Source organism: Berghia stephanieae, chromosome 1 (genome assembly GCF_034508935.2).
Source record: "Berghia stephanieae isolate SIO BIC M18660-M18661 chromosome 1, UCSD_Bste_1.3, whole genome shotgun sequence".
Lineage (NCBI taxonomy): Eukaryota > Metazoa > Mollusca > Gastropoda > Nudibranchia > Aeolidiidae > Berghia > Berghia stephanieae.
In genome coordinates this window covers 6,890,544-6,914,998 of record NC_088360.1, presented here as the reverse complement: position 1 = coordinate 6,914,998, position 24,455 = coordinate 6,890,544, and the positions used below count along the sequence as shown (strand labels likewise).

The 24,455-nt window shown below is 35.8% G+C and overlaps 1 protein-coding gene across 4 annotated transcripts in view; it reads left to right on the top strand.

Annotated features, from left to right (window-relative positions):
• The window catches only part of LOC144967111 (uncharacterized), a 123,504-nt gene that overhangs the window by 68,512 nt on the left and 30,537 nt on the right, over positions 1-24,455 (top strand). For 3 of the 4 annotated variants that reach the window (XM_078903961.1, XM_078903969.1, XM_078903953.1), the window contains exon 5: positions 21,529-21,883. In XM_078903961.1, the coding sequence (XP_078760087.1) occupies positions 21,529-21,883 (355 nt within the window). Of the gene's footprint in view, positions 1-19,177; positions 19,764-21,528; positions 21,884-24,455 lie in introns of those variants that run through there. The other variant, XM_078903976.1, reaches the window with a different exon arrangement.

Below are 24,455 nucleotides of genomic sequence, written 5' to 3'. Positions count from 1 at the left end.
CCCCACCCCCTTTCTTTATTTTCTCTCTCTCTTTCTCCCTCCCTCCCCCCTCCCCCTATATCCCTCCTCTACATTTTCCGATCTACCTCCATTGAATAAGCCTTTATCCAGTTATGGCAGGCCTTTGAGACACAAAACCATTAGCACCGTCTATTAATACAAACAAATGCCACTTCCTAATCATTAATCAAAATGCATTGTTCGTGTCTTTCATGATATCATGATCTGATACAGACAACTACAACCAAAGTAATTGTTACACTATACTTTTTATCTTTACTTTTTTATCAGAAGCGGTCCATACGACGCTTAACCATTTTTTTTTAACTTGGAGAGAAACCACAATATTTGCGGAGAAATAAAGATTATTACGAAAAGATACTCATCTATTTTAGTTATCATACTATTATTGTATTATGGACATTAACATGGATCAAAAAGAATCTTCTGAGCCACCAATGATAAAATCGGTCCGTTAATAAAATCTACAGGTGTGCGCAAATTAATCTGGCAACAGGATGGCCAAATAATGATTCCCAGGGCCAAGGTCAAACTTATGACCCTGGGTGGGGTTCCGACCTCCCATAGTGGGCAGGGAGGTACTTACTGTGTCTTCTATCCCCCTGTACTTGTTTTTCAATTGCTTTCTGTCTTTTTCTTGGAATTAGATTACTTGGTTTTGTCCTGACCCTGGCCGGAGTCCTTCGCTGGGAGGGAAACAGTCGAATGTATAGTTATAGTTTTAGGAGATGATATTTTTTTTCCTTGTAAATCATCTCTATGTTATGTATTATTTTTTATTTTCAACATATGATTTGTAACCATTTGAGTGTATTCCTTTTAGTGGGATCTTGTGCTGGTGTCTGGGTGAAACTTTCAGGTGATCTCAAACTAAGTACTTTGATAGTGTGCTCTTTGAATCTACATCTGTTTCCTATTTGAACCAATTCCCCTTTGTCTTACCTTTTCTTGTGCGCTTTAATTGTAATTCTAGAACTTTTTACTTTCCCATTTTCTTCCTTTTTACTGGCGCTGATATGACCTTAATGTGTTTTATAGTTTTTAGATTTGCCAGTAATTATGCGATAGATTGCCACAATTTAACATGGGCTGTACATACCAATGTTAACCCCAACCTTTTAAAAAAGTATATTATGCATAGCATTTTTGAACACTTGTCACCTAGAATTAGGACATACCTAACATTGATAGCAACTATCGTCCTATGGTACAAATCGATACTAAAATGATAGTATCAAGACAAGAAACCAAGGGGGTACTTTCGTGTGTAGGTTTTCAATGACAAGTCGGTAAACATAGCATAGAAGTATCGTATCGTATCATATCGTATCGTATCGTATCATATCGTATTTTTTAAAAGCTATTAGGTTCTAAAAACCTTTAAATGATCTGTGTATCTGTCATGCAGAGATAGAATTTATCAAAATTATATAAACAACATTTTATGTTAAATTATCATATTGAGTATGAAATATCTATTACTAGTAGACAAATAAATATCCTAGTCAATATTCCTAATATAATTATCTCTATTTACATTCATTTGACATGTCCAAATTTATAATTTCGAGAATTTTAAATAATTAACATTCAAAATGTAATAATATCCAATATTATGTTACTTTATTCATCCAAATCAAATATTATGTTGGTAAGTTCTTTATCAATGGCAATCTTTAAAATAAATTTTTTGTCTCAAACTTTAGATTATTTCAAATTGCCACAATTCTTTGAATTAGGGTATTTTCCCTTCTAGACGAATTACATCTATCAACAAATATCTTAAACTTATCTCCCCTAGTGTTTATCATAATCCATATTGTAAGAACCATGCACAAGTCTATATTTAGATATGAATAAGATCACCTCTTAATTATTTTACGATATTTCAGTGAAGGCACATAATTTAGATACTTCAATCTTTCTAAATAACATAGATGTCGAATGTCAGGCAAAAGTCTAGTAGCTCGTCTTTGTACGTTCTCAATGTTAACAGTATGTTGCTTAAATAAATATTTATGGTAAGTGTTTAAGTAAAATGCACACCATTTCCATCCGTCATATTAATCCTATAAAAACACAAAGCTGTTTAAATTTTTAAAAATTAGGTCTGATAGAGAGAATTTAGTGAGAAGCAATCACCCAACTGAAGAAAGAAAGCTGTGAAAACCAAAGCCAAATTTTAAATATGTTAAAAATGAACATAATGAGCGAAACAATGTTTACCGATTTGGCACAGCCTGACATTGATACGCATCGTCTCTTATAAAACACTATTGCGACTTTAGAAGTTCCTCGATCTGTATTTTACTCTTGGGTAGAAATTCAAAAATAACGTGATATGTATTATGACAGAATGAACCGGGTGAGGGCACTGAGTTCAAAGGCAAACCTATCAGAGTTTGGGTATTTTAGCTTATTGCAAATTTGAAAAAGTATTCTCTCTCTCTCTGTCTCTCTCTCTCTCTCTCTCTCTCTCTCTCTCTCTCTCTCTCTCTCTCCCCCTCTCACTCTCTCTCTCTCTCTCTCTCTTTCTCTCTCTCTCTCCTCAATAAAGGCATATATTTCAACTGATTTATTTTTAAAACCCAACCTGAAAATTTGATTTTTAGCATCAATTTTGCTCCGAAAAGATATCGTTTTGAGAATACTGGCCTCAAAATTGATATACAGTATGTGATCCATTGTCTCAAAACAGTAGCTTTTACTTTGAATCGGACCCTGAAAACTGAATTAGAATTCAAATGATAGAATAGAAACTTTCAATGTTTGAAATTGTTTTTATTTTCCAAAATGACTTATTTATATTAACCCAAAGAGTTATATTTTTGTAGTTACACATTCAATTCCCAGGATCTATTTCATCTCAAGGTGATACCGCTTTGAGATGGTAGGTCATATATTATAGTCCGGAATGTTTCGAATCACGTAAAGTTTCCGGGAACTGACAGTTTGGGATTTTAGAAAATACTATCCGTCTTAATTTTGAAGTTTTAAGAAGTTGTACTCTTATAAAGTTACTTTCGCAAATTTATGGTTAAGGTATTCAATTCTACATGCAAAAAATGATATGCATTTCTTTTTACTGTTCGCAGTTATTGGTTCGTTTTAAAATTAGTTGGTTTTATTGTTTGTTTGTTGTCTGTTGTTGTTTTTTTTTGGGGGGGGGGTTGTTTGGTTTTTTTTCTTTTTTGTTTTTGTTGGTTGCGTTGGTTTAAGACTATGTTTTTCTATTCAATCAATGAGACCATAACAGTTTGTGTAATATTATTTGTACTTTGGATTCGATGGCTTGTTAGTCTTTGAAAAATCATTTTATTTAACCTTCTAGGTATTGCGGCTGTTCTTTGGCGTTTAAAATACATTTTACACAAAATAACACGGGTAATTTAAGAAAAGAAAGAAGCAATTTATTGCATTGCCACAACCTTTGCACAAATGGATGACTTACAGGTGGAAAACATAAATGATTGAACACCTTGTGATGTATTATAGTATTTGGTTTTACGGAGCATTCTTCAAAATATAATATATTTTAATTTGTGTATCAAAGGCGTTCCCTCTTGCTATATTGATTCAAAACAGATGACATTTTGAACTTTGGGAAGAAATAAATTAGGCCTGTCTAAAACACATTCACTGTCACAGTTCTATACTATGTTCATATTTGTAAGTAAATTGTACAAACGTGATGGTATGAATATTATCACATTGTCCAAAATTCCCAAACAATTAGTTTGCAATTTAACATTCAAACTATCTGGCAACTGTTAATAGGAGCCTTCGGGAATTTCCAGATATCGTGGACAAAGTCTTCATCTCTACAGTGGCAAATGGGTTTAAACATTCCTCTATTCTATCGTGCTCTGGAAAAAAAAAGTTAAAATTTTGGTCAGAAAATTCGTACTTCAAATATCAATCGATTAAAATGGCTCTCTTCTTGTCAAAAACTCTCAAACCTGGGACTTAGCAATATCAAACCTGGGAGAAATCCCAGGTTTGAGAGGTGTTTTTTTCCAATGATGAGGGTCACTTTAATCGATCTATATTTGAAGGACGAATTTTCTGGCCAAAATTTTGTAAACGCCTTTTTTCCAAAGTAACCTACGGCAGTATTGTACAATGCATCAACAAGGTTTTTTCACCAGTCATTTTGGATACTACTGCGACTATTATCATTGCTCTCATTGTTCTGTAAGAATTCACAGTCTGTTCTGCTGAGATCATCCCCTGGTCAAATCGAGACTTTACTGTCTAGGGTTCATGCCCCGTATGTATTATTGTTATATCTTTATTTCCTCACTGGCATTCCATTGTGACCTGGGAGAAGGGGAAGAGGTCCTGGGGTCGAGCCTTTTCTAATTTTCTTGGAGCGAGATTAAAAATCTCTATTTTTCTCACATAGACGAGATGGGTCACTCCTGCTCAAATCGGACGTTTATATGATGGGAGAATCTTTATTATTCTGTATCTCCACAATAGTGAGGCCTGAGGTCGTGTGGTAAGGCGCTCAGAGTCTGACGTATAGATCCCTTGGTCAAGTACCGCGGCTCGATGTTGAGACTTTGGAAAAGGCTTTCAACAAACTCAGGTGTAAAACAGGTATCTGACAGGCTATAGCTTTGTCTCTAGTATTTTACCTTCTTCCATCCCACATGTTGAGGGATGTTGTTGGCTTGGGAACCCTTGAATAGCGATTTGAGCAAATTTTAGTGGATATAATTTTCTTAATTTTTAGCATTCTAATTTTTACTGAATTGTCATTTTACATATATAATTTCAGGATATTTTAAGAGAGTAATTTTTGTACGTTTCCTCGTTTCGTGGACTATAGTTAACATTACCATTAGTTCAATTTATTCAATGTTTAGTAAATTGCATACTCTCTCTCTCTCTCTCTCTCTCTCTCTCTCTCTCTCTCTCTCTCTCTCTCTCTCTCTTTATTCAGTATTTACGGTCATAAAGGTCAAGGTGAGTCGGCCGGCTACCCCAAGTGAAATGTAAGCGAAACGTTTATTTATTTTGTGAAAGAAAGAGAGAGGTCAGGTTGAAGATGTTAAAACTGAATCAAAGGACCTGAATACACTCGACTCGCAGGGACGTGGTTACCAGCTTGGCAATTCAGTGGGCAGTTTCCAAAATTAATTGTTAAACTTTTTGAAGAAGTTGTTTAAAATGAAATAAATCCGTGAGCAATTTTTAATGCGTACTGTAGGTACATGGTTTCCAGTTTGCAATTTGGTGGGGAGATTCCAAAATTGTTGAATTTTTCAAGAAGTTGTTTAAAATGATATAAATACATGAGCAATGTTTTAAAATGCCTCATTGATTTTTATAATGAAAGAAAAACAGATTAATTTTATTTTGTATTTCATGTAGGCTACCAATAAATAAAATTGACCCAGTGGGATACATCTAGCTCATAGTCAGACATGGATAAAGTTACAAGCGTTGTAAATGTGACTTTTTAAAAAAATTAGATAAGCATTTATCAATCATGTGATTAGAATTTCAATTTTAATCGCAAAACTTTCTGTCAACCGGGGATAATAATATGCATACACATACACTTACCACACGGAAGTGTTATTGTGGAAATTATAGAGGATTTACTATAAAAGCTATTCACGGAATTCTAAATTCCTGTTTTCTTTCAGTTAACCTTTTCTTCCTCTCTCTCTCTCTCTCTCTCTCTCTCTCTCTCTCTCTCTCTCTCTCTCTCTCTCTCTCTCTCTCTTCCTTCCTCTCTCTCTCTCTCTCTCTCTTCCTTCCTGTCTCTCTCTCTCTCTCTCTCTCTCTCTCTCTCTGTGTGTGTGTGTGTGTGTGTGTGTGTCTTTCCCCTTTTGTTTTAATGTACTGCAAAGTTAATCAAAGAATTGATCTTTAAATATAGAGAAGTCAAAACGTTAACATCGCAAATAAGATTCCTTAATATAATTCTGAAAAGTAGCATTTTATATAGTGATAAAGCTGAAGAGGAAGGACAAGTGAAAGGGGGGGGGGAGGAGGGGAGGGGTGAGGGGTAACCTCAACTTCTTGAAACGCATCAAACGAGCTGTGATCCTTGAAAATGCGCTATATAAAAGAGATGTATTATGATGTGAATAACTTGTTTGCTTTTTTAAAAAAAAATCAGTTTTAGAGTCATAAGAAAGTCAAATCAGTGTTATTTTTTAAAGTTATTTTTATTATTATTATATTTTTTTTTTTTTTGCATAAAAAAGATCAACGTTGTATTCATGAGGATAATAAGATATACACTTTATTCAACATTAAAAGACAGCAAAGAATGCTTTACTTGCCATTTAAAGTACATAGACGTCATTATAGATGTTTATCTTCGATATGCATTTTATTTTTGTAAAGAACCAGAAAAAAATACAACCATAAAAATAAAATACGATATTATTTGTATTACCGACCTATTGTCTGTCATCGCACACGAACACATCTAAACATTATAAAGTGCATTAAGGACCAGAGTAAATTCCTCGCCTTTCAGATTTCTTGGGGCATGAAATGGAAAATTGTAATGTTGCAGTTTTAGGGTTTGTGGCGATTGTTGGGGACTGCACTCTACAAAGCAAGGCCAGGGAACAATGCCATGATCCACTCAAAGTCCACTTTACATTGCATGGGACATTAACTGTAAGCAACAACCATTCATTTACCACTTCAACAATACTTGATGGCGCTTTTTAATCTTCTGAGACGAATTTTCTTTTCCTTCTCAATCTCAGTAGGGTACATTTCTCCTAGGAGATAGATGTTAAAAATTGGTGGGTGAAGGTTGAGGGAGGAGAGAGTTTTGATCCTTGTGAAAACGACCATACAAACAAAACAGTCGCTCTGCCCTTGGGGAAGAAACTTCACACACAATTCCGCAGTCTATTCAGGTGTGAATGAGTACCTGGCAATAAGAATTGGAAACTTGGGTTTTTTATAGCCCGGTGGACAAACATCGTGAAGTGCACTAAGCATGCTTTGTTGATTCCTGGAAATGGGCTATTATATAAAGACATATTCATAGTATTTATTTGTTTTGATAATAGTGACCAATACAGAATCTCCTTGCCCATGTCGTAGGAGCTTGCTGATCTGCTCCAAATTATCATCAAATCAGTCTTTAATCCCCTGTACAAGACGGGATAATGATTCTACCATTAAGAATGTCTCGTCTATGCGATTTCAGCAAGGCCGTTAATGACGGGGTGGATTCCCAGGTGTCCGGGGGTTCCGAGTACCGGCCAGTGACGCCAGAGTAGCTTACGGGGCGGTCATGATCTTAGATCGTAATACACGAGTGACCAAGGGCGATGACGGACGGAGGAGGAGTAAGGAAAGAGAAGTGTAACACAGATCCAGTGGTCCGTTGCTAATGTTGTCCTCCCTCTCTGAATTAAGCTAGGAACGCTTCATGCTCACTTGACTCAATTCATGAAATATTACAAACAGTATAGATGGGTATCAGAGTCAAGGATGAAGTCTGGAGTTTTCCTGATGTATTTTTAATGTGCTAAGTCGATAGTTGTATTTTATGATCCAGACTTTTCCAATCTCCGGGAGGTTTGTATCGTGGACACCATTTTAGATATTTAGACACGAAAAGTATATTCATAGAACAGGGTATCTTTTCGTCCAATTGCGAATCGAGGTGGGTTCAATTTCTGCAAAATTAAAAGTCCATAAAATCTGGAAACCAGACCGTTGTAAACCAATAAAATATTTGTCAGTTTCAGTCTAAGGTTTTCATATTTTGTTGTTTTTTTTGGTCGGTCTAAATGTATTTATTGATGTCTAGCAAAAATGGAGCACAAGGTAAAAAGGAAAGGGGAGTACCAAAACGTATCTGGAGAAGGGACTCGAAAAAGTCTTGAGACACAGCTTGAGTTATGGGATACAGCTAGACAGAGTACAGGGTTAGGTGGAGAGGTTTTGTCTGTGGACAATAAATACGCCAATGCAGGATGGGGTGATCAAAGGTACATCAGACCTGCGTGCTTGAACATTTAAAATTTCGTCATTTTTAGGAGATAAAATTGAAGTCGGTGTGGTTAACTTTAAAAATCAACAATTAACACTCGCGGGGATTAAAAAGCACTACAAAATCATTCAGAATAGCCTTCATCAGTCGTGACGTCACTTCCCGCGTAATGACGCAAAGTAACTTAGCAACTGGTTCTAAATTATCGGAGCAATGGCGGATGCCCTTAAGAAATACTACTCCAACGAGCATAAAAGTGTGTCCAGAGGAGAAAAACATTATAAATCTTATCATGTTTTGACTTTTTTACATTCTGATCACATGCCACGTGAAAACGGATTTTCCTCATAACTGCGAGGTGCTTCAATAGGTCAAGTCACAATTTCAGCTCACACGTCCATGACTATTTCTAATTTAAATTTGAAAGCATGAGAATTGCACATTGTCAAAACTCTACCATTAGCCATGGCGCTACGTTCCGTTTCTTTGCTTCAAAAAAAACAATAGAAATTCGTAATTGAAATCAGATTTGGTCAAAAACGATGTCAAAGATGCAAAATTGATTGATGCTGCTTTTACATATGCATAGCTCGGAATATGTTATGGATGCTTTTGTTTGTCACTAAACACTAATAATATTAATAAAAATAATGACAATGATAATAATAATAATAATAATAATAATAATAATAATAATAGTAGTAGTATATTAGTAGTATAGTAGTAGTAGTAGTAGTAGTAGTAGTAGTAGTAGTAGTAGTAGTAGTAGTAGTAGTAGTAGTAGTAGTAGTAGTAGTAGTAGTAGTAGTAGGAGGAGGAGGAGGAGGAGGAGTAGTAGTAGTGGTAGTAGTAGTAGTAGTAGTATATGGGTGGGGTTCCTGACCTCCCATAATGGGCAGGGGGGTACATACCGTGCCTTCTATCCCCTTATATCTGTTTAACAACATGATTTCTGTCTTTGTCTTGGAATGCGATTACTTGGCTTTGTCCTGACCCTGGCTGGAGTCCTAGATGGGAGGGAAACAGTCAAATGCATAGTTATTGTTTTGGGAGATGATATTTTTTCCTTGTAAATCATCTCTTTGTTATGTATTATTATATTTGTTATTTTGAATGTATAATGTAAGCATTTGAGTGTATTCCTTTTTGTTGGATTTTGTGCTTGTGTCCGGATGAGACTTATATGTGATGTCAAACTAAGTACTTTGGTGGTATGCTCTTGGAATCTACATATGATCCCTATTTATTCCCAGTTCCCCTATGTCTTACTTTTTCTTGGGTGCTTATATGTAATTATAGAACGTTTTACTATCCCATTTTCTTCCTTTTTACTGGCGCTAATATAACCTTAATGTGTTGCAAGCGCCGTGAAACCCTTAAAAACAAAAACATAGTAGTAGTAGTAGTAGTAGTAGTAGTAGTAGTAGTAGTACTAGTAGTAGTAGTAGTAGTAGTAGTAGTAGTAGTAGTAGTGGTAGTAGTAGTGGTAGTAGTGGTAGTAGTAGTGGTAGTAGTGGTAGTAGTAGTGGTAGTAGTAGTGTAGTAGTGTAGTAGTAGTAGTAGTAGTAGTAGTAGTAGTAGTAGTAGTAGTAGTAGTAGTAATAGTAGTAGTAGTAGTAGTAATAGTTGTTGTAGTAGTAGTAGTAGTAGTAGTAGTAGTAGTAGTAGTTATTGTTGTTGTTGTTGTAGTACCACCACCACCACCATTACCATGGCTACAACCGATTTTGTTACTTATTCTTTTATTTACTTATTTAGTTCACTGCCATCTTCACCAGATATAAAAAGGATATACAATTTCCAAAGAGATAGAATAAATTGCCACTAAAAACACGTCTCCCTTCAGTGATTCACCGATGGCAAGAGAAGAAGAAGAAGAGAGAGAGAGAGAAAGACGGGGATAGACAGAACAGTAAATGCTTGATAGCAATCTCATAGTTACTCAATACAAAAGCTTAAAACCGCTGGACTGTGACCACAGATTTTTCTCTCAGATTTTTGGACCAGGCAGAAAAAAATGCACCCAAGCACTTCAGTCTTCCCCATGAGTAGATGGACTCAATACAAATCCACTGTGTCATTTACAAGGTGGTCTTATTTTCCCCCGTCCTCGACGCAGTTCCTTTCCTTTACTGTATTGTTTTCGTTTGTTGAATCTACCTTTTGTTTGTGTTTTCACTAAACACTCCTTCTCTGACTTCTATTTCGGGCTTTCCTTTGCCCCCCCCCCCCCTCCCCCTTTTTACTCTTGTTGTACCAGTGAAGCACGAAAATAATAATGTTATTTTTGAGATGAGATTGTTGGAGAGCACCAGACAAAAACATGGTTGAACTAGAAACGACCGAGTTTTATCAATGGGGATAGATATAATTGAAACTTGAGACGGCCGAGTTTTATCAATGGGGATTTCGAAATATGTCAAAATAGTTGAGTGTGACCGACTTACCTAAAATGTCAATAATAACTCAAATTGTTATGATCTCATTAATGAAATTGAAATACTCTGAAACCAACGTAAAATATTCATTAGAAACTGTCAAAATAAGCCAAAAATTAGGTCAGTTAATGTGCACATATCGTATAGTTGGACGAATTCATCACCACGAGTACATCGGATGGCTTTCATCTCCCTCCTCTTCCTGTAGATGTAGCGCCACAAAATGATATGTCTTTGTATTGTTTTCGTTTGTTGGGTCTATCTTTTGATTGCGTATTCACAAAACACTCCTTCTCCGACTTCTATTTCTATCTTTCCTATGTAATCTAGGTAAGTAGTACTTCAGGGTTACAATGAGTTTATCCAAGTTTCTGTAGCCTTAAATGGACAGTAACAATCGGACGCTTATCTATTGTCAAGTAATTTTTGCTAAATCAAAGTGTCCAAATTGCCCAATCACTGCTGGAGGGGAGGAAGAAAAACTTTCGATCAAACCGCAAGACCGATGCTTGTCTGTTTTTGCTTTTGAGATGAGTGTTTTAACAACTGCGGTAACCATATCCTCTAAAATTCAGAAGTCACTGTAGAAAAGTTAAAGCGAAAGACTATTTGAGTATAAAAATCTTAGTGGTCATAAAACGGGTTTATTTCAACTGATTATTTGGTCGTTGTCTAATGGAATGAGATCTATCAGAGACTGGCCTTTTTTGAGGTAACATTATGGGCCTTCAGTTATGGTTTTCGATTGTATTTAGAGTGAAGCTTCGTACTGTTTTGCAGAAATATCCGAGAATTGTTTCCATCCTACAATTATCGATGCACAGGGGGGAAATGGGGTGCATATAAGTGTGTTTTCTTCTACATCAACGTTTTTCAGGTAATACTTTTGTTGTTGTTGTTGTTGTTGTTGTTATTGTTGTTGAGTCTCGGTAATGATAAAATCATTTTACAAACGGTTGCAAATAATGAAAAAGTCGGCCTGTAAAGATTGTTGTTCATTTCAGGAGAAAAATTCAATTTTAATTCAGACGGCAATGTTCAATTCGTTGAACAATGTTCCCCAGAGATAACAATTATATTATCACCTTAGTGAGGATTGTCGCCTAAAGACGAATTATTTTGACTGTCATTTCAACCGGCTTTAAATTGTAATGGAATTATAGTGATAGCAGAATAGTCGTGAGGAGAAGTCAAGCTTACGCTAACAAAACACCTGCTTTCATTTTTCTTTTTAACCACATACACACTAAAAAAAAACGTAGAGGATCCCTCTTTACAGTTTGGCTAGCTCTAGAAGGCTTTTTACCTCAAATGTTCATCAATTAAAATCACACCAAAGGTATCAAAAGACGGAAAGCTGAGACTTCTAAAATTGTTTTCTTGCCAGAATGTGGGAAATGCTTTTTGATGGTGTACAATAGAAGTTTTAGAAGAGGCCGCCGATCAGATAGGCAGAATCCTTGTGGACATAACGTTAGAGGGCTTGGGATTCCGTCAAGATAATAAAAGGGAAGCGTTGACCAATACGACGGAAGATAGGTGGTTGCTGTAATGTCACTTTGTCACTTTCAATGCCATTTTTAAAAAAAAATCTGGCGTTGTATGAAATTTGGTGGCATTATAGTAAAAAAGCCACGTGAAGATGAAAGAATGCTATAATGATTATAGCATTATTTCATCTTCACGTGGCTTTTTTTAAAATATCACGATTCTGAATTTATTACTTTTAAAGTGATGGAATAAAGCCAATGAAGAAAATTAGGTTTTTAAAGCACAAAGTAAAAGATCGATATTAGAAAATGTGAATTTCATTTTACTTTACACATGAACTAAACTCTGCGTGTGAGAAATAATATAGGCATTTTTCCCAATTGATTTTTATAATGGTTCGTAAATTGGCAACAAAGTCAAAAAGTGTCTGACACTGAAAGTTAACATGTCGCAATCTAGTGTTATTGTTTGTCTAGGCATGGACTCTTGAATCCCCTTATTAAAACTCTGGCTTGTTGATTAAGTCTTGGAAAGTTTTGGAGTGCTATGATCTGGAATTCCAGAATGTTCCGTTCTGATAAATGAAATGGGAGAATCTGGAGTAATACAAAAATGGGCCAGTCAAGGATCACGTCCCTCTGTCTTGATTGTTTTACGACAAGTTGTTTTCTCTACGTCTGTGTGTAGGTGCTCTTTATCGTTTAGGTTAATATTTTGTTTTCTTGTCTGTACAGGCATGATGTATGCTTAGATTCTCTACTAATCCTCCCCTCCCTAACTGCACCAAAAAAGTCTTACACTATCTACTGTGAAATATTTCCCCTCTCTCTAGAGGGAACCAATTTCTTTTTGAAATCCCACTCACTCAGGGCTAAGTAGACATTATTTATATAGACACAATAGTTCTGATTAACTACATTAAACCTGGGCGGGGTCCTTTGACGTCCCATGGTGGGCAGGAGGTCACGTTGTGTCATCTATCACCTTATATCTATTTTCCGAGTTGCTTTCTGCCTTTGTCTTGGAATGGGATTACTTAGTTTTGTCCCAGCCCTGGCTGGAGTCCTTACGTGGGAGGGAAACAGTCAAATGTATTGTTATAGTTTTGGGAGATATATTTTTTCCTTGAAAATCGTCTCTCTGTTATGCATTGTTACTTATGTATTCTGTAAACATTTGAGTGTGGGATCCTGTGCTGGTGTCTGGATGAGACTTTAAGATGATCTCAAACTAAGAATATTGATGATATGCTCTTTGAATCGAGATATGTTCCTTATTTTAAAGTAATTCCCCTTTGTTTTACTTTTTCTTGGGTGCTTTGATTGTAAATCTAGAATGGTTTAACTATTCCATTTTCTTCGCACTGATATGACCTCAATGTTTTGCAAGCGCCGTAAAACCCTTAGAAACAAAACAAAAAACAAACAACGACCACATTATACTGATTCCAAAATTATTTTTAATATAATCATTATCAAGCAATAGATAATGCAAGAGGGAAATAAGATTGACGTAAGGGACTAGGTTGTCTGAACATTGCAGTTTTTCAATGTTAGAATAATTCTACGAGTCTTGTCAAGTGGACGAAACACTTCTTTGAGTTTGTATTATGAAGTCCTCCTTATTGTGTCTGTTTACATAAATATTATTATTTTTCAGGTTAATAATTTTTAAATCATCAAATTAGATAGTCTAATATCTCTTTATTCAGTCTCTTGTTGTTGTTTTGTTGTTTGTTTGGTTGGTTGGATTTTTTTTTCTTTTTTTAAAGATTTTTTTTTGGGGGGGGGGATTATTTTATTGTTATTTCAATCCACAAAGTTGGTTTTCGAGAAGATCATATTATCTCTCTGGAAGATCTATGATCCCCGTGAGCTGTATATAGAGAATTATGACATATCATGATAGATTTAGCTCACATTTCGATAAGAGAATTTAACTTCATTGTTATATCGAGAGATTAAAATGATTATAAACCAGAGACATGTTGGAGGCCATCTAAATATATCGATATATTAACTAAATGTTCTTTTGATCAAAAGTGGTATATTTTCGGTCACCATAGGACAATTCCGTTACACATGTAATAGTTAAAGAACTTAAAATTTCTTTTTGACTGACAAAATTAAATAAAGAATATTTTCTAAATTAAACAATTTTTTAAAAATGTATTTATTGATTGACGACTGTTTTAATTATTCTTATCACTTGGTTGTTTGGGGGTTTTTCTGTATCAAATTAAACCCATGATAATATATGCAATGATATAACATAAACATGTGAGTTACAAAGACATTTTACTTGGGGTTCGGTGCACTTATTTTGATATTTAGAATGTGGATGACGTCAAATAACTTTGGACTGTCTTCTCTAGCCAGCAAAAGTCGTGATCCATCCTAATCAAATATTCCATCTTTTTTTTAAATGATGATTATCGGTTAAGTTTTCATAAACATTTGAATGTTGGTCACCACGATTCGGTTTGCCAGTCAGAGCTAGTGATCATTTGATTGAGCCAGAAAGTAAGACTAATATTGACTTTATATAAAGAAAAGCTATTAGAATATGTTTGTATTTTTTCCCCATAAAAAGAGAACAGCTTTCGTCGTGATAGAATTAGGGTGGATGTAGATTTGTGAAGATAAGGGCGTGGCATTATATGACAATGCATTATAGTTATTCTAGCCAAGGACAGCACATTCAGGCTTTACCAAAGTAAAGTGAAAAGGGAATTATTATAAAAGCTTGCCCAGCTTTTTTATTTGGACAATAGACGACCGAGAGTTCTTATTTCTAAGAGCCGCTGGTCACACAGTGGTATTTGAATGGCCTGACACCGTGGGAGTATTTGATTAGCCAAAACAAGGACGGGCCACAAAAGTGGTTACTGGTCACACATATTAATACACACATTCACACACACACACACACACACATGCGCACAAACACATACGACATTTATACATACATCACACATACATACACGACCACATACACACATATGCAAACACCCATGAAGTTACGTATATCCTTAGACAAACAGGGATATTCACCATATAGTTTTGAAAATTTCGTGAACACGTTACAATTTACTAAAATATATAATATTTTTGCTTTTAGTTTTAGAGAAGGAGTGGCGAATTTGAACATTTATTTGCTGTAAATGTCATGATACTTCACGAATACTTTAAACAAGCTAGATACATTCGAAGTTTAAAAAAAAAAAGTTAAGAACTTTGGGAGCCGATGAGATTTCAGCATCGATAGCAATAATTACCAAAACGACAAAACAGCTCCAATTGACGATAAAAGTATTGGCAATGCTAAGAATGCAATCATGTGTCTCATTGCAATGCGCATTGGCTGGAAGATTCTCCACTACAGTCGAGCTATTTTTTGAAAATGTCACCCTCCCCGTTATCTGGCAATATACTTTATTTTCATTTTGGTCATTAAATTTTTACTTTAAAATATCGATCGATTAGGCAAACGCTCAATTTGTCAAAAGTCTCAAACTCAAGACTTCAAAGAGATTTCAGCAAGCCTGTCCTGTTTTATTCAAGTTCAGATAAATTCAAGGTCACCATTCTGATGGGGGTCAAAAATGGCAAAAGAGCCGTGGAGTAAAGGGGATTCATATTTATTGCAGCCTTTCATTGTTTGTGTAGAATCCACTGAATGGAACACTTGTGTTTGGGGGAACGAAAGACCCAAAACTCCCCCGCCCTTCCCACTCCACTTTTATAAATTATTCAATTATTAACAAATTCCGGCATACGGTGACAATCAAATCTCATTCTTATTATTTTGGCTACGAAACCTTTATTGACCTACTTCGTCTTTAAAAAGATTCATTAGATTTGTGTTATAAAAGATAAGGATCAAAACAGATCGCTGCATTCTTGAAAATAAAAAGTTGAGCTTTTATAAAGCGCAATATCCACTAAACGTGCTCAAAGCGCTTTGCTCCGTGACAGTCGGGACATCTTTAGATTAATGTGATAAACTACCTTCATCTACATTATGATACTGTTATGAGCTTAATTGCATAACTTTATCAAATACCCAGCTCACAATGGGAATATTGTCCTTTTTATTATTTTTTTTTTACTTCATTCTTTTTGTAGGTATGGCAATGATCCGTAATTAATGTTTTAGTACATTGAAAAAGAACGCAGGGAGTATGAACTTCCAAACACATTTGGGGTTATCACGGTGGAAAAATAGGTTTTAGAAATTACCCCTAAGCAGAATGATAGCTGCGTGTATGACAAAACACTTTTAGTTTAACCAGAAAACCTTTTTTTTATTTTCACATATCGATCGATTTAAATGTCATCTAACCCTTCAAAGATTCTCAAATATGAGACCTCAGGTTTGAGCGATTCGTGTTAGATCGGGGTCATTTCAACCGATCAATGATTGAAGAAAGATTGAAGGATTTCGTACGATTAGGGCGGTATGATAAGTATAGACATGGAAAGGGGGGGGGGGTTGAATGAGTTTGGTCACAAGTCGTGCTAGATTGTGTTTGGGAGTTGGGGCATGGTGGAAATTCCATTATCCCATGTGTTATAAACGACGTAACGGGTCGGCCGAACAGCTAGTTGAATCAGAAGATTAAAGCAAGTCCTAAAGTCAATTTATCTGGAGGATGAAAAATGCAGAATTGGAATGGTCAGACGGTCAACCAGATCAAGGTTACGGTAGAGTAGAGAACAGGCAGTCTCAGGACTTGAAATGAAAGCTTTTAGAAATTTATTTCCGCATGGTTGAGGTGGGAATGGCATTGGAAGAGCTTGCCCTATGTTGGCGTCGGGCTTTGTGCGCGAGTCGTTCCGTCCTTGTGTTAGAGTAATCATGAGTGTAGCACAGAACTGGTCACGACAAAGTACTCAAAGGTCCGAGAAATTCGAGAATGGTTCAAGTCTCCTTAATGACTCTTTCCTATTTGGGTGTCGTGAAGATAAGATAATAAAACAAGTGATAAAATACCCATTTTATTCAACTTTGCTTAATCCAGCGCACCATGATATAAAAAAGATTTAGACTGCAAGATGTGCAATGAAAAGTATCTTTCTGTTGTTGTTGTTGAACAATGCTATTTTGCAAAACGATAGACCTATAATTGGGGGAAAGAAAAAAAAAGAGGGGGGGGGGGGGGCAACACCAACACAGCTTTTATACCAGATATATGATTGAAAAGGCATTTATTGTTTTCACTTTTGGCACAATGATACATTCGTTGGGCATCATGTGAAGTAAATTTATTGTTTAACCTACAATAGTTAAACGCTCTTTTTCCAAACACGTTAAGTATCTAAGAGGCGGCACATCCGTATCAAAGTCCGTCTGTGATAGGACTATAATACTAAAAGAACTTTTTAGAAAAAAAAAAAAAATAAAGGTACAACAACAGGAATTCGAACCCTTGACCTTCCTTTTCAAATAGCGAGTGCCTTATCACTACGCTATGGTACTCTGACTAAACATTTTTATTCTCATTTTGACCAGATAAGTTTTACCTATTATTATTACCTATTATTATGTTGCACCCTCTCTCTCTCTCTCTCTCTCTCTCTCTCTCTCTCTCTCTCTCTCTCTCTCTCTCTCTCTCTCCCCATCTCCCGACATGTCAAAAGTCTTAACCCAGAGACTTTAAAGCGTGGCAAAAGGGTATTTTGCCATAATACCCACTGCGCAAGACTCAAATGTATGACTGTGTATTTGAAAAGTTTGGAATCATTTTTATCTTTCGGAGCGGGTGGTTGGATGGGAGCATCACCCTTGAATCATATACCTATGATGTTCACATGGGTGTACGATCCGATAGTGATGTCGTTTCTTCTTCTCTTTACTAGCCTATCCTGCTTCTTTGGTTTGTGATTGTATTTTTGACAGGGGATATTTTTTTTTCTGTAAATCTTCTGCCTGTTTGTTCTTGGTTATTTATAATTTAGCTTATGATATCTTTAGGTTATGATTTTGATTTACATTTGTACTATTTTTGTTAGATTGCTTGTTTTTTTTTTTTTGTTTCAGCGGTCTCTCATATAACCTCAATTGTGTTGGAAGAGACCTAAAGCAACAAACAAACAAAAAAATATCTTTCGGAGAAATGATTGAATTTTACTTGTCAAAATGAGACATGGATGTTTGGTCAGTGTCCGGCAAAATACTAACGGCTGTGAATTGTATGGAGAGGGGGTTGGGATAAAGAAAAAAGGAGAAAGAATGGAGAAAAAGGGATAACGGAGTAATCAAAAGGATAAATTGTAACCATGCAGGGCGTGGACTGACTGGTCATTTTAAAAAAGAATTATTAGCAATTTCCCTCCCCTCTCTCCCGTGCTTCCCACACAAATCTCACGCATCGCTGCGTCATTCTTCTACAGTTTTATTCCTCACTTATTTCCCTTGCTTTGACTGATTTGTTTTTCCACTCTAGCCATTCTCTCTCTCTCTCTCTCTCTCTCTCTCTCTCTCTCTCTCTCTCTCTCTCTCTCTCTCTCTCTCTCTCTCTCTCTCTCTCCCTCTCCCTCTCCCTCTCTCTCTATCTATCTCTCTCTCTCTCTCTCTCTCTCACTCTCTTTCTGTATCTATCTATCTCTCCCCTCCTTCTTTCTTTTCCCCTCCCTCTCCCTGCCTCCCTCATCCTTCTATTCTAGTCCACATTGGTAACTTTTACATATATCCTTTTCTATTTATTTTTAAATGAGCTTTTACGTACTTATCTACCTATATATATATATATATATATATATATATATATATATATATATATATATATATATATATAATACTTTCCCTCTACTTATATATCTGTCTACATATACATCTATCCATCCATTGATATGTCTATAAATCTACATTATCTACTTTCACATACAACCATTACACACCCGATTCCTCCCGCCTGTCACTCACCCCCACCCATGTTTTAATCCACTACCCCTACCCACTCACAATACATACATAAACATACACGTGCAACCAAATGGGGTCGAATAAGAGGGTGCGGTAAGGTGGCTATAGCATTGTCAACCCCTCTACCCCCCCCCCCCCACCACACACACACTTTTAATAACAACCCCTACCCAACTACCTACTATTCTTCTTACACCCCAACCCCCCACTCCGACTCCCACCCCACCCCAATCTCGTGAGGGACTTCTTCCTCCTAATTCTTTGAACCATGTCCCCGTTTTTCTCCTTGATGACTGTCCAAACAGTTTGGAATTTCGTATTTCCTTGACCAGGCCAGGGGGAGACTATTGAGACAAGGCAATGTCCATAGTACGCCTGGATTAGCTCCTCGTATCTCGGGGCTCTCAACAAGTGGTTCTGGGATTCTCTCCACGTCCACTTGACAATTCCTCAGACTTAATTCTTTTTACGCAAATGACTTTCGGACTTTGCTGGATTTAATGTAAAATTTAATGGCCTCACTACCTACCAGCTGTGTCTGTTTTGATTAAAATTGATTTGATTTCCTGTCGGTAGCAAGTAGTCAAGTTTGTTAGTATCTGAAGTGTATATATGTGTCGAATCAAAAGGTTCAACGGGCACTGAATGTTGGAATAAGGAAATTTTCTGTGGTCACGAATTGTTCAGAATTGTTTATGTTAAAACTTTGTTTGTGGATTTTAATCGAAAATGCAGATAGATAATAACAATCCGAGAGAAATCTTGGACAATTTTGATTGTGATTATAATATTTTCATTATTATTTGTTCCAAACATTGTGTTGTGACTTCAAGCTGTTTCCTAGGCTTAAGTTAAAAAGTGATTTGTTTTATTTGAAGTATGTTTGGAACCCGTTTGATAACGTAAGTGAAAAGTTCATTACTTAAATTATGATTTTGACGTACTTTTTTATCTCATTGATTTTAAGAGCATATCTTTCTCTCTCTCTCTCTCTCTCTCTCTCTCTCTCTCTCTCTCTCTCTCTCTCTCTCTCTCTCTTTCGCTAGCTCAAAACACTTTGGTTTCAAGTTCTGGGAATGTATATCATTATTAATTTCATGTATAACGTCCATTCCGTTTTTGGCCATCAAAGACACGATGTGGCCAAATCCTTTGACATGACTATTATTAACTAATAGCCAGGTCACATATCGACGTAGATCCCCAAATCCTTGGAGCACAATGAGCATTATGCCAGTTTCGATCAATTTTATTACCATTGTCATTATCTATTTATTTTGTATTAATTTATTCATTCATTCATTTATTTGCGAAATTGCAATGCTTATGTTAACGACCATTTCCGGATCATCGCAACGTTCCAGTCGATTGCTCCAGCTAGCACAGCAAATGTTCTCCCGACTTTTTACTTGCTTTCTTGCCTAAGCTTCGTCCTTGACATAGTATGGCACCATTATGTACCCCCCCCCCTCCCCGCCTGATTTAGGATTTTTTGTGATATAATTCAATATTTAGTCCTGATTTAGGATTGTTTTGTGAGATAATTCAATATTCACTAAATGTCATGGGCAAATTCACAAAACCAAAACAGTATCTTAATGTTCATTCATTTTTATCTGGAATAGTGTGATACAAAAATAATGCAGGGTGCTATTTAGGACGATACCTACATAACATGTCTTATTCCAGAATCTTTGGATGTGGCATTTACCAGATCACATTAGTAATCACATGGTCGTATTTAACATTTCCTATTTTATCCTCCCCTAACCACAATCTATCTTTGCGTAGCGATGGCCGCTCAAGATTGTAGATACTGAGATAACAAGATTAAATCATACTTCAGCTATTTCCCAAGCAATCCATATGAAGCCAAATCTCATTTTCATTCATTGCAAATCACCTTTTTGGCCACTCTTATTGTATGAGCACGTTTCCAATATCCAACATTACCTTTAGTCAAGTACTCATTCATACCTGAGTCAAATAATGCATTGTGTGTAAATACCTTAATCAAAGAGGGACGCCGTGTTACCATCAGAGGGCAGAAATTAGATAAAGCATGTTGGTAAAGCTATCTAAGGATAATAATGAAATCCATAATTTTGTCTCCCCTGCCTTCTTTAACTCGCCTCAGACTTCACTGAGAATCGGGTTATACTAGGCTCATATATCGTAAAGAATAACAAAAGTTTATGGAATAATGGTTTCTTCTGATGCTATCATGGTTTTTTTGTTCAATGAATATAGCACAGTGCATTAAGCATCATTTGGACTGTGAACTAGAGCGCTGTTTCAGGATTGCAAGAACAAAAACTTACAAACAGTTGATTATCTAGTCATATCAACTGATCAAGGTTGGAAGAAAGAGCATACTGGCCAATAAGATTTCTTCTCACCAAATCATGTGGCACAAGAGAAAAACCCTCAAACGACGTATTTTGTACATCAGAGAGCTAGAGAGAATGACAGAGAAGGAAAAAAAGTAAACCGTCGAAATGCGTTACATATCCATTATCTCTAATATCGGGTTGATCACTCCAATACATCGGGGGCAAACAAGAAATACCAGAAAAAATGATAAACACGCAATCTATTTCAAGACATTTCATTCATGCTTTGTTTTTATCTTTTCTTTTTTTTTCTTTTTTTTTTTTTTGTCCACAGTGGTCCAAAACCAGACCCTACCCTATCGCACGTCGAGCACGGAGACGAATCATGCAACAATCTTCAAACTAACACTCCTCCCCCAGACTCCAATCTACAGAACGACCTCCAGAGAGAGGTTGTTATGGAGGATGGGGTCGTGATGCCTGAATACATCAATATGTTCCTACAAGAAGACTTCAGACTGGAGAAGTTTCTGATCGATGGTCAAAGCGAAAGGCAGGCTGAGTCATCAGCTCAGGATCAAACGAGAGTAGAGACTGTGTCTACTGCCGCCTCTGATGAACGACATGAGGAAAGTGAGACCACTGTCACGTCAGCCACATCGAAGGGAAAGAAGACAGTGAGGAAACAGGTAAGCATTTCCAGTGATGTTTGGTATGGGCAATGACTAATAGATTTAGCGTATAAATCTTGGAATTGGTATGTGATTTTTAATTTTCATTTTGGGTGGTAGGTACAGTAAGGTTATAATATGATGTGTAACATTAGTACCGACCCCCCCCCCCCCCACCCCCCACTTCCCCCAACAACAAAAAATAGTTATTTCTCTTTTTACATATTAATTGTTGCTGTTATTTGCACATATTGTAAAGCATTTTGAACACAATCAGTTGATAAATTGAATTGTTTTTTAAATCCAGTTTTTTAAAAGATTAGGGCGAAGGCCAACAATAATTAACATTCAAAGTTTGGGTTCATCTAAAAACATTCTTGTCGTGCTATGGAAATTACAATTTCTTTTGCCTCTCGACCTTTCTTGAAAATCAATGGTGGAGACGGTAGTCATGCGAATGTAATAAAACAGTTAAAACTGTTCTTCATGTTTGAGCCATAAACATTCATTATTAAATTTGTAAACTTTTACTTTCATTTGAACCCTCATACTTTTTCGTAACGATCATAGTTTCGGGATTTGCGGGCTTCAAGTGGCATCCTACTGTAACACATCCCCTAATGTGTAATCGCCACAGCCCAATACTGTAAACAGTAAACAATGTGTAGATCGATAAGCGTCGATATTAATCGATGTTGCTTAATGCCATTGGTGGATTAGTTTATCGACTCGCATCATAATTAGTGGAACTCAATCAAAGGTTGTTTCTGCTTTATTCAACACACTTGACAAGGTTTAAACCGGCCCGTGACTGTTTCTGTGTTCAATGTTATGATATTGCCATGAATGATCTCAATTTATAAATAATGACCACTGTGTAAACGTGATACAAAGATCAGTACGATTGCTTGAAAATGGTAAATATATGTTTAAACTATCTTGTATTTTAAGTAGATTATAAAATGTTATTTCTGATACTTTGATAAAAGTCTCAACTTGTGTAATACTCTGCAGTTCCACTTTAAGTTCAATTGTGGGCGTTTGGTTCATACTGAGATTATATCATTCGATGGGTCACATATTGATTCTTATAGTTAATTATAGCCCTTTTGACTTTGATAAATTTTAATATGTAGCTTAAGGGAGCAGCTAGTATCTTTCTGTGGACAAACGAGTACTGTGTATTGTATTCATAAACATCATCGGTCTCCTTTTTGTTTATTATTTGGTTTTGTTTCCTTTTTTTTAAAAGCATTTTTCAAATATTATATTACAAAATATTGTCTGTGCCGTTCATTTATCTTTATTTTACTTATTTTACTTCCCTATAATTTCTTTATTTCACGCCTCAACCCATAATGCATGCAAATGAAAATAATGTGGAATGGGCTCTTTTTTTGCAATTACCAACAGGAATACAATACTTAAATGGCATAGCAGTAGCAGTTTTAACAAGATGATTTCCAGCAAAATTAACATGCATATCTAATTATATACAATTGATCTCATGTCAGATTGTCTCTCATTTCTTTGAGGGGTTTGTTGTTAATTTGATGTTGTTTGTTTTTGTCTATTGGTTTGTTTGTTGTTTTTTTTTGGTGTTTTTTTTTTGTGGGTTTTTTTTTTTTTTTGTGGGGGTTTTTTTTTTTGTGGGTTTTTTTTTAGGGGAGGTGTCCTATTTTAATCTGTTTTTGTTTTGTTTTGCTTCTTTATTCTTTTATTTTTTTTTAAATTTTATTTACTTCTCGGTTTTTTAAAAATAAAAATTATTGGAAATTTTATTCCGGGATGTAATGAAAGAGAGCTTTGGAAGTTGTATTCCAATCCAGCTCTCTTTTCAGGTCGACAAATCACTGGAGCGTTACTGGCAGTTGCGACGGTTAATCAAATTCTGAATTTAATTATTTTTTTTTTTGTTCGATTTAAAAAAAAACACAGATTTTGGCAGTTGACAACATGTGTGTGATTGGATATCTCCTCGTAAATCAATCCTACCCCATCCCTCCTCCACCCAAGAAAAGAATGAAAAGACTTAGTCTAGACATTATGATATGATATATTATAGGAAATGCTTAACCAGTTAACTGGTTTAGTTGTATTTAAAAAGTTGGCCAGAAAACTCGTCCTTCAAATATTGATCGAATTAAACGACCCTCATCTTGGAAAAAAAAAACCCTCTAAAACCTGGGAATTCACGAAGTTTTTGCCAAGATGAGAGTCATATAAATCAAGCAATATTTGATGGACACGTTTTCATGCCAAAATTTTTAATACGATTCGGTTTGGGTTTTTTTTTTAGAATACGGCAGTTAATTGTGTTATTCTTATTACGCACTCTCTTGAAGAGATTGAAAGGTATTCAATTTATTCATGAGCATTCCAGAGGAAATCAGTCACTTGAAACGTCAATATGAGAGGTCACGTGGTATTATAGAATACGCTGATATTACCTGGAGTTTCTACTCGAAGGGTGTTCTTTTAATCGGAAATAAATAATATCATATCAAGGGCACGTTCATGCGGAAACTTGTTCAAACTAAACATGCATAGATTATGCACCCAATAATCTTATGCAAAATGTGGCAAGCAG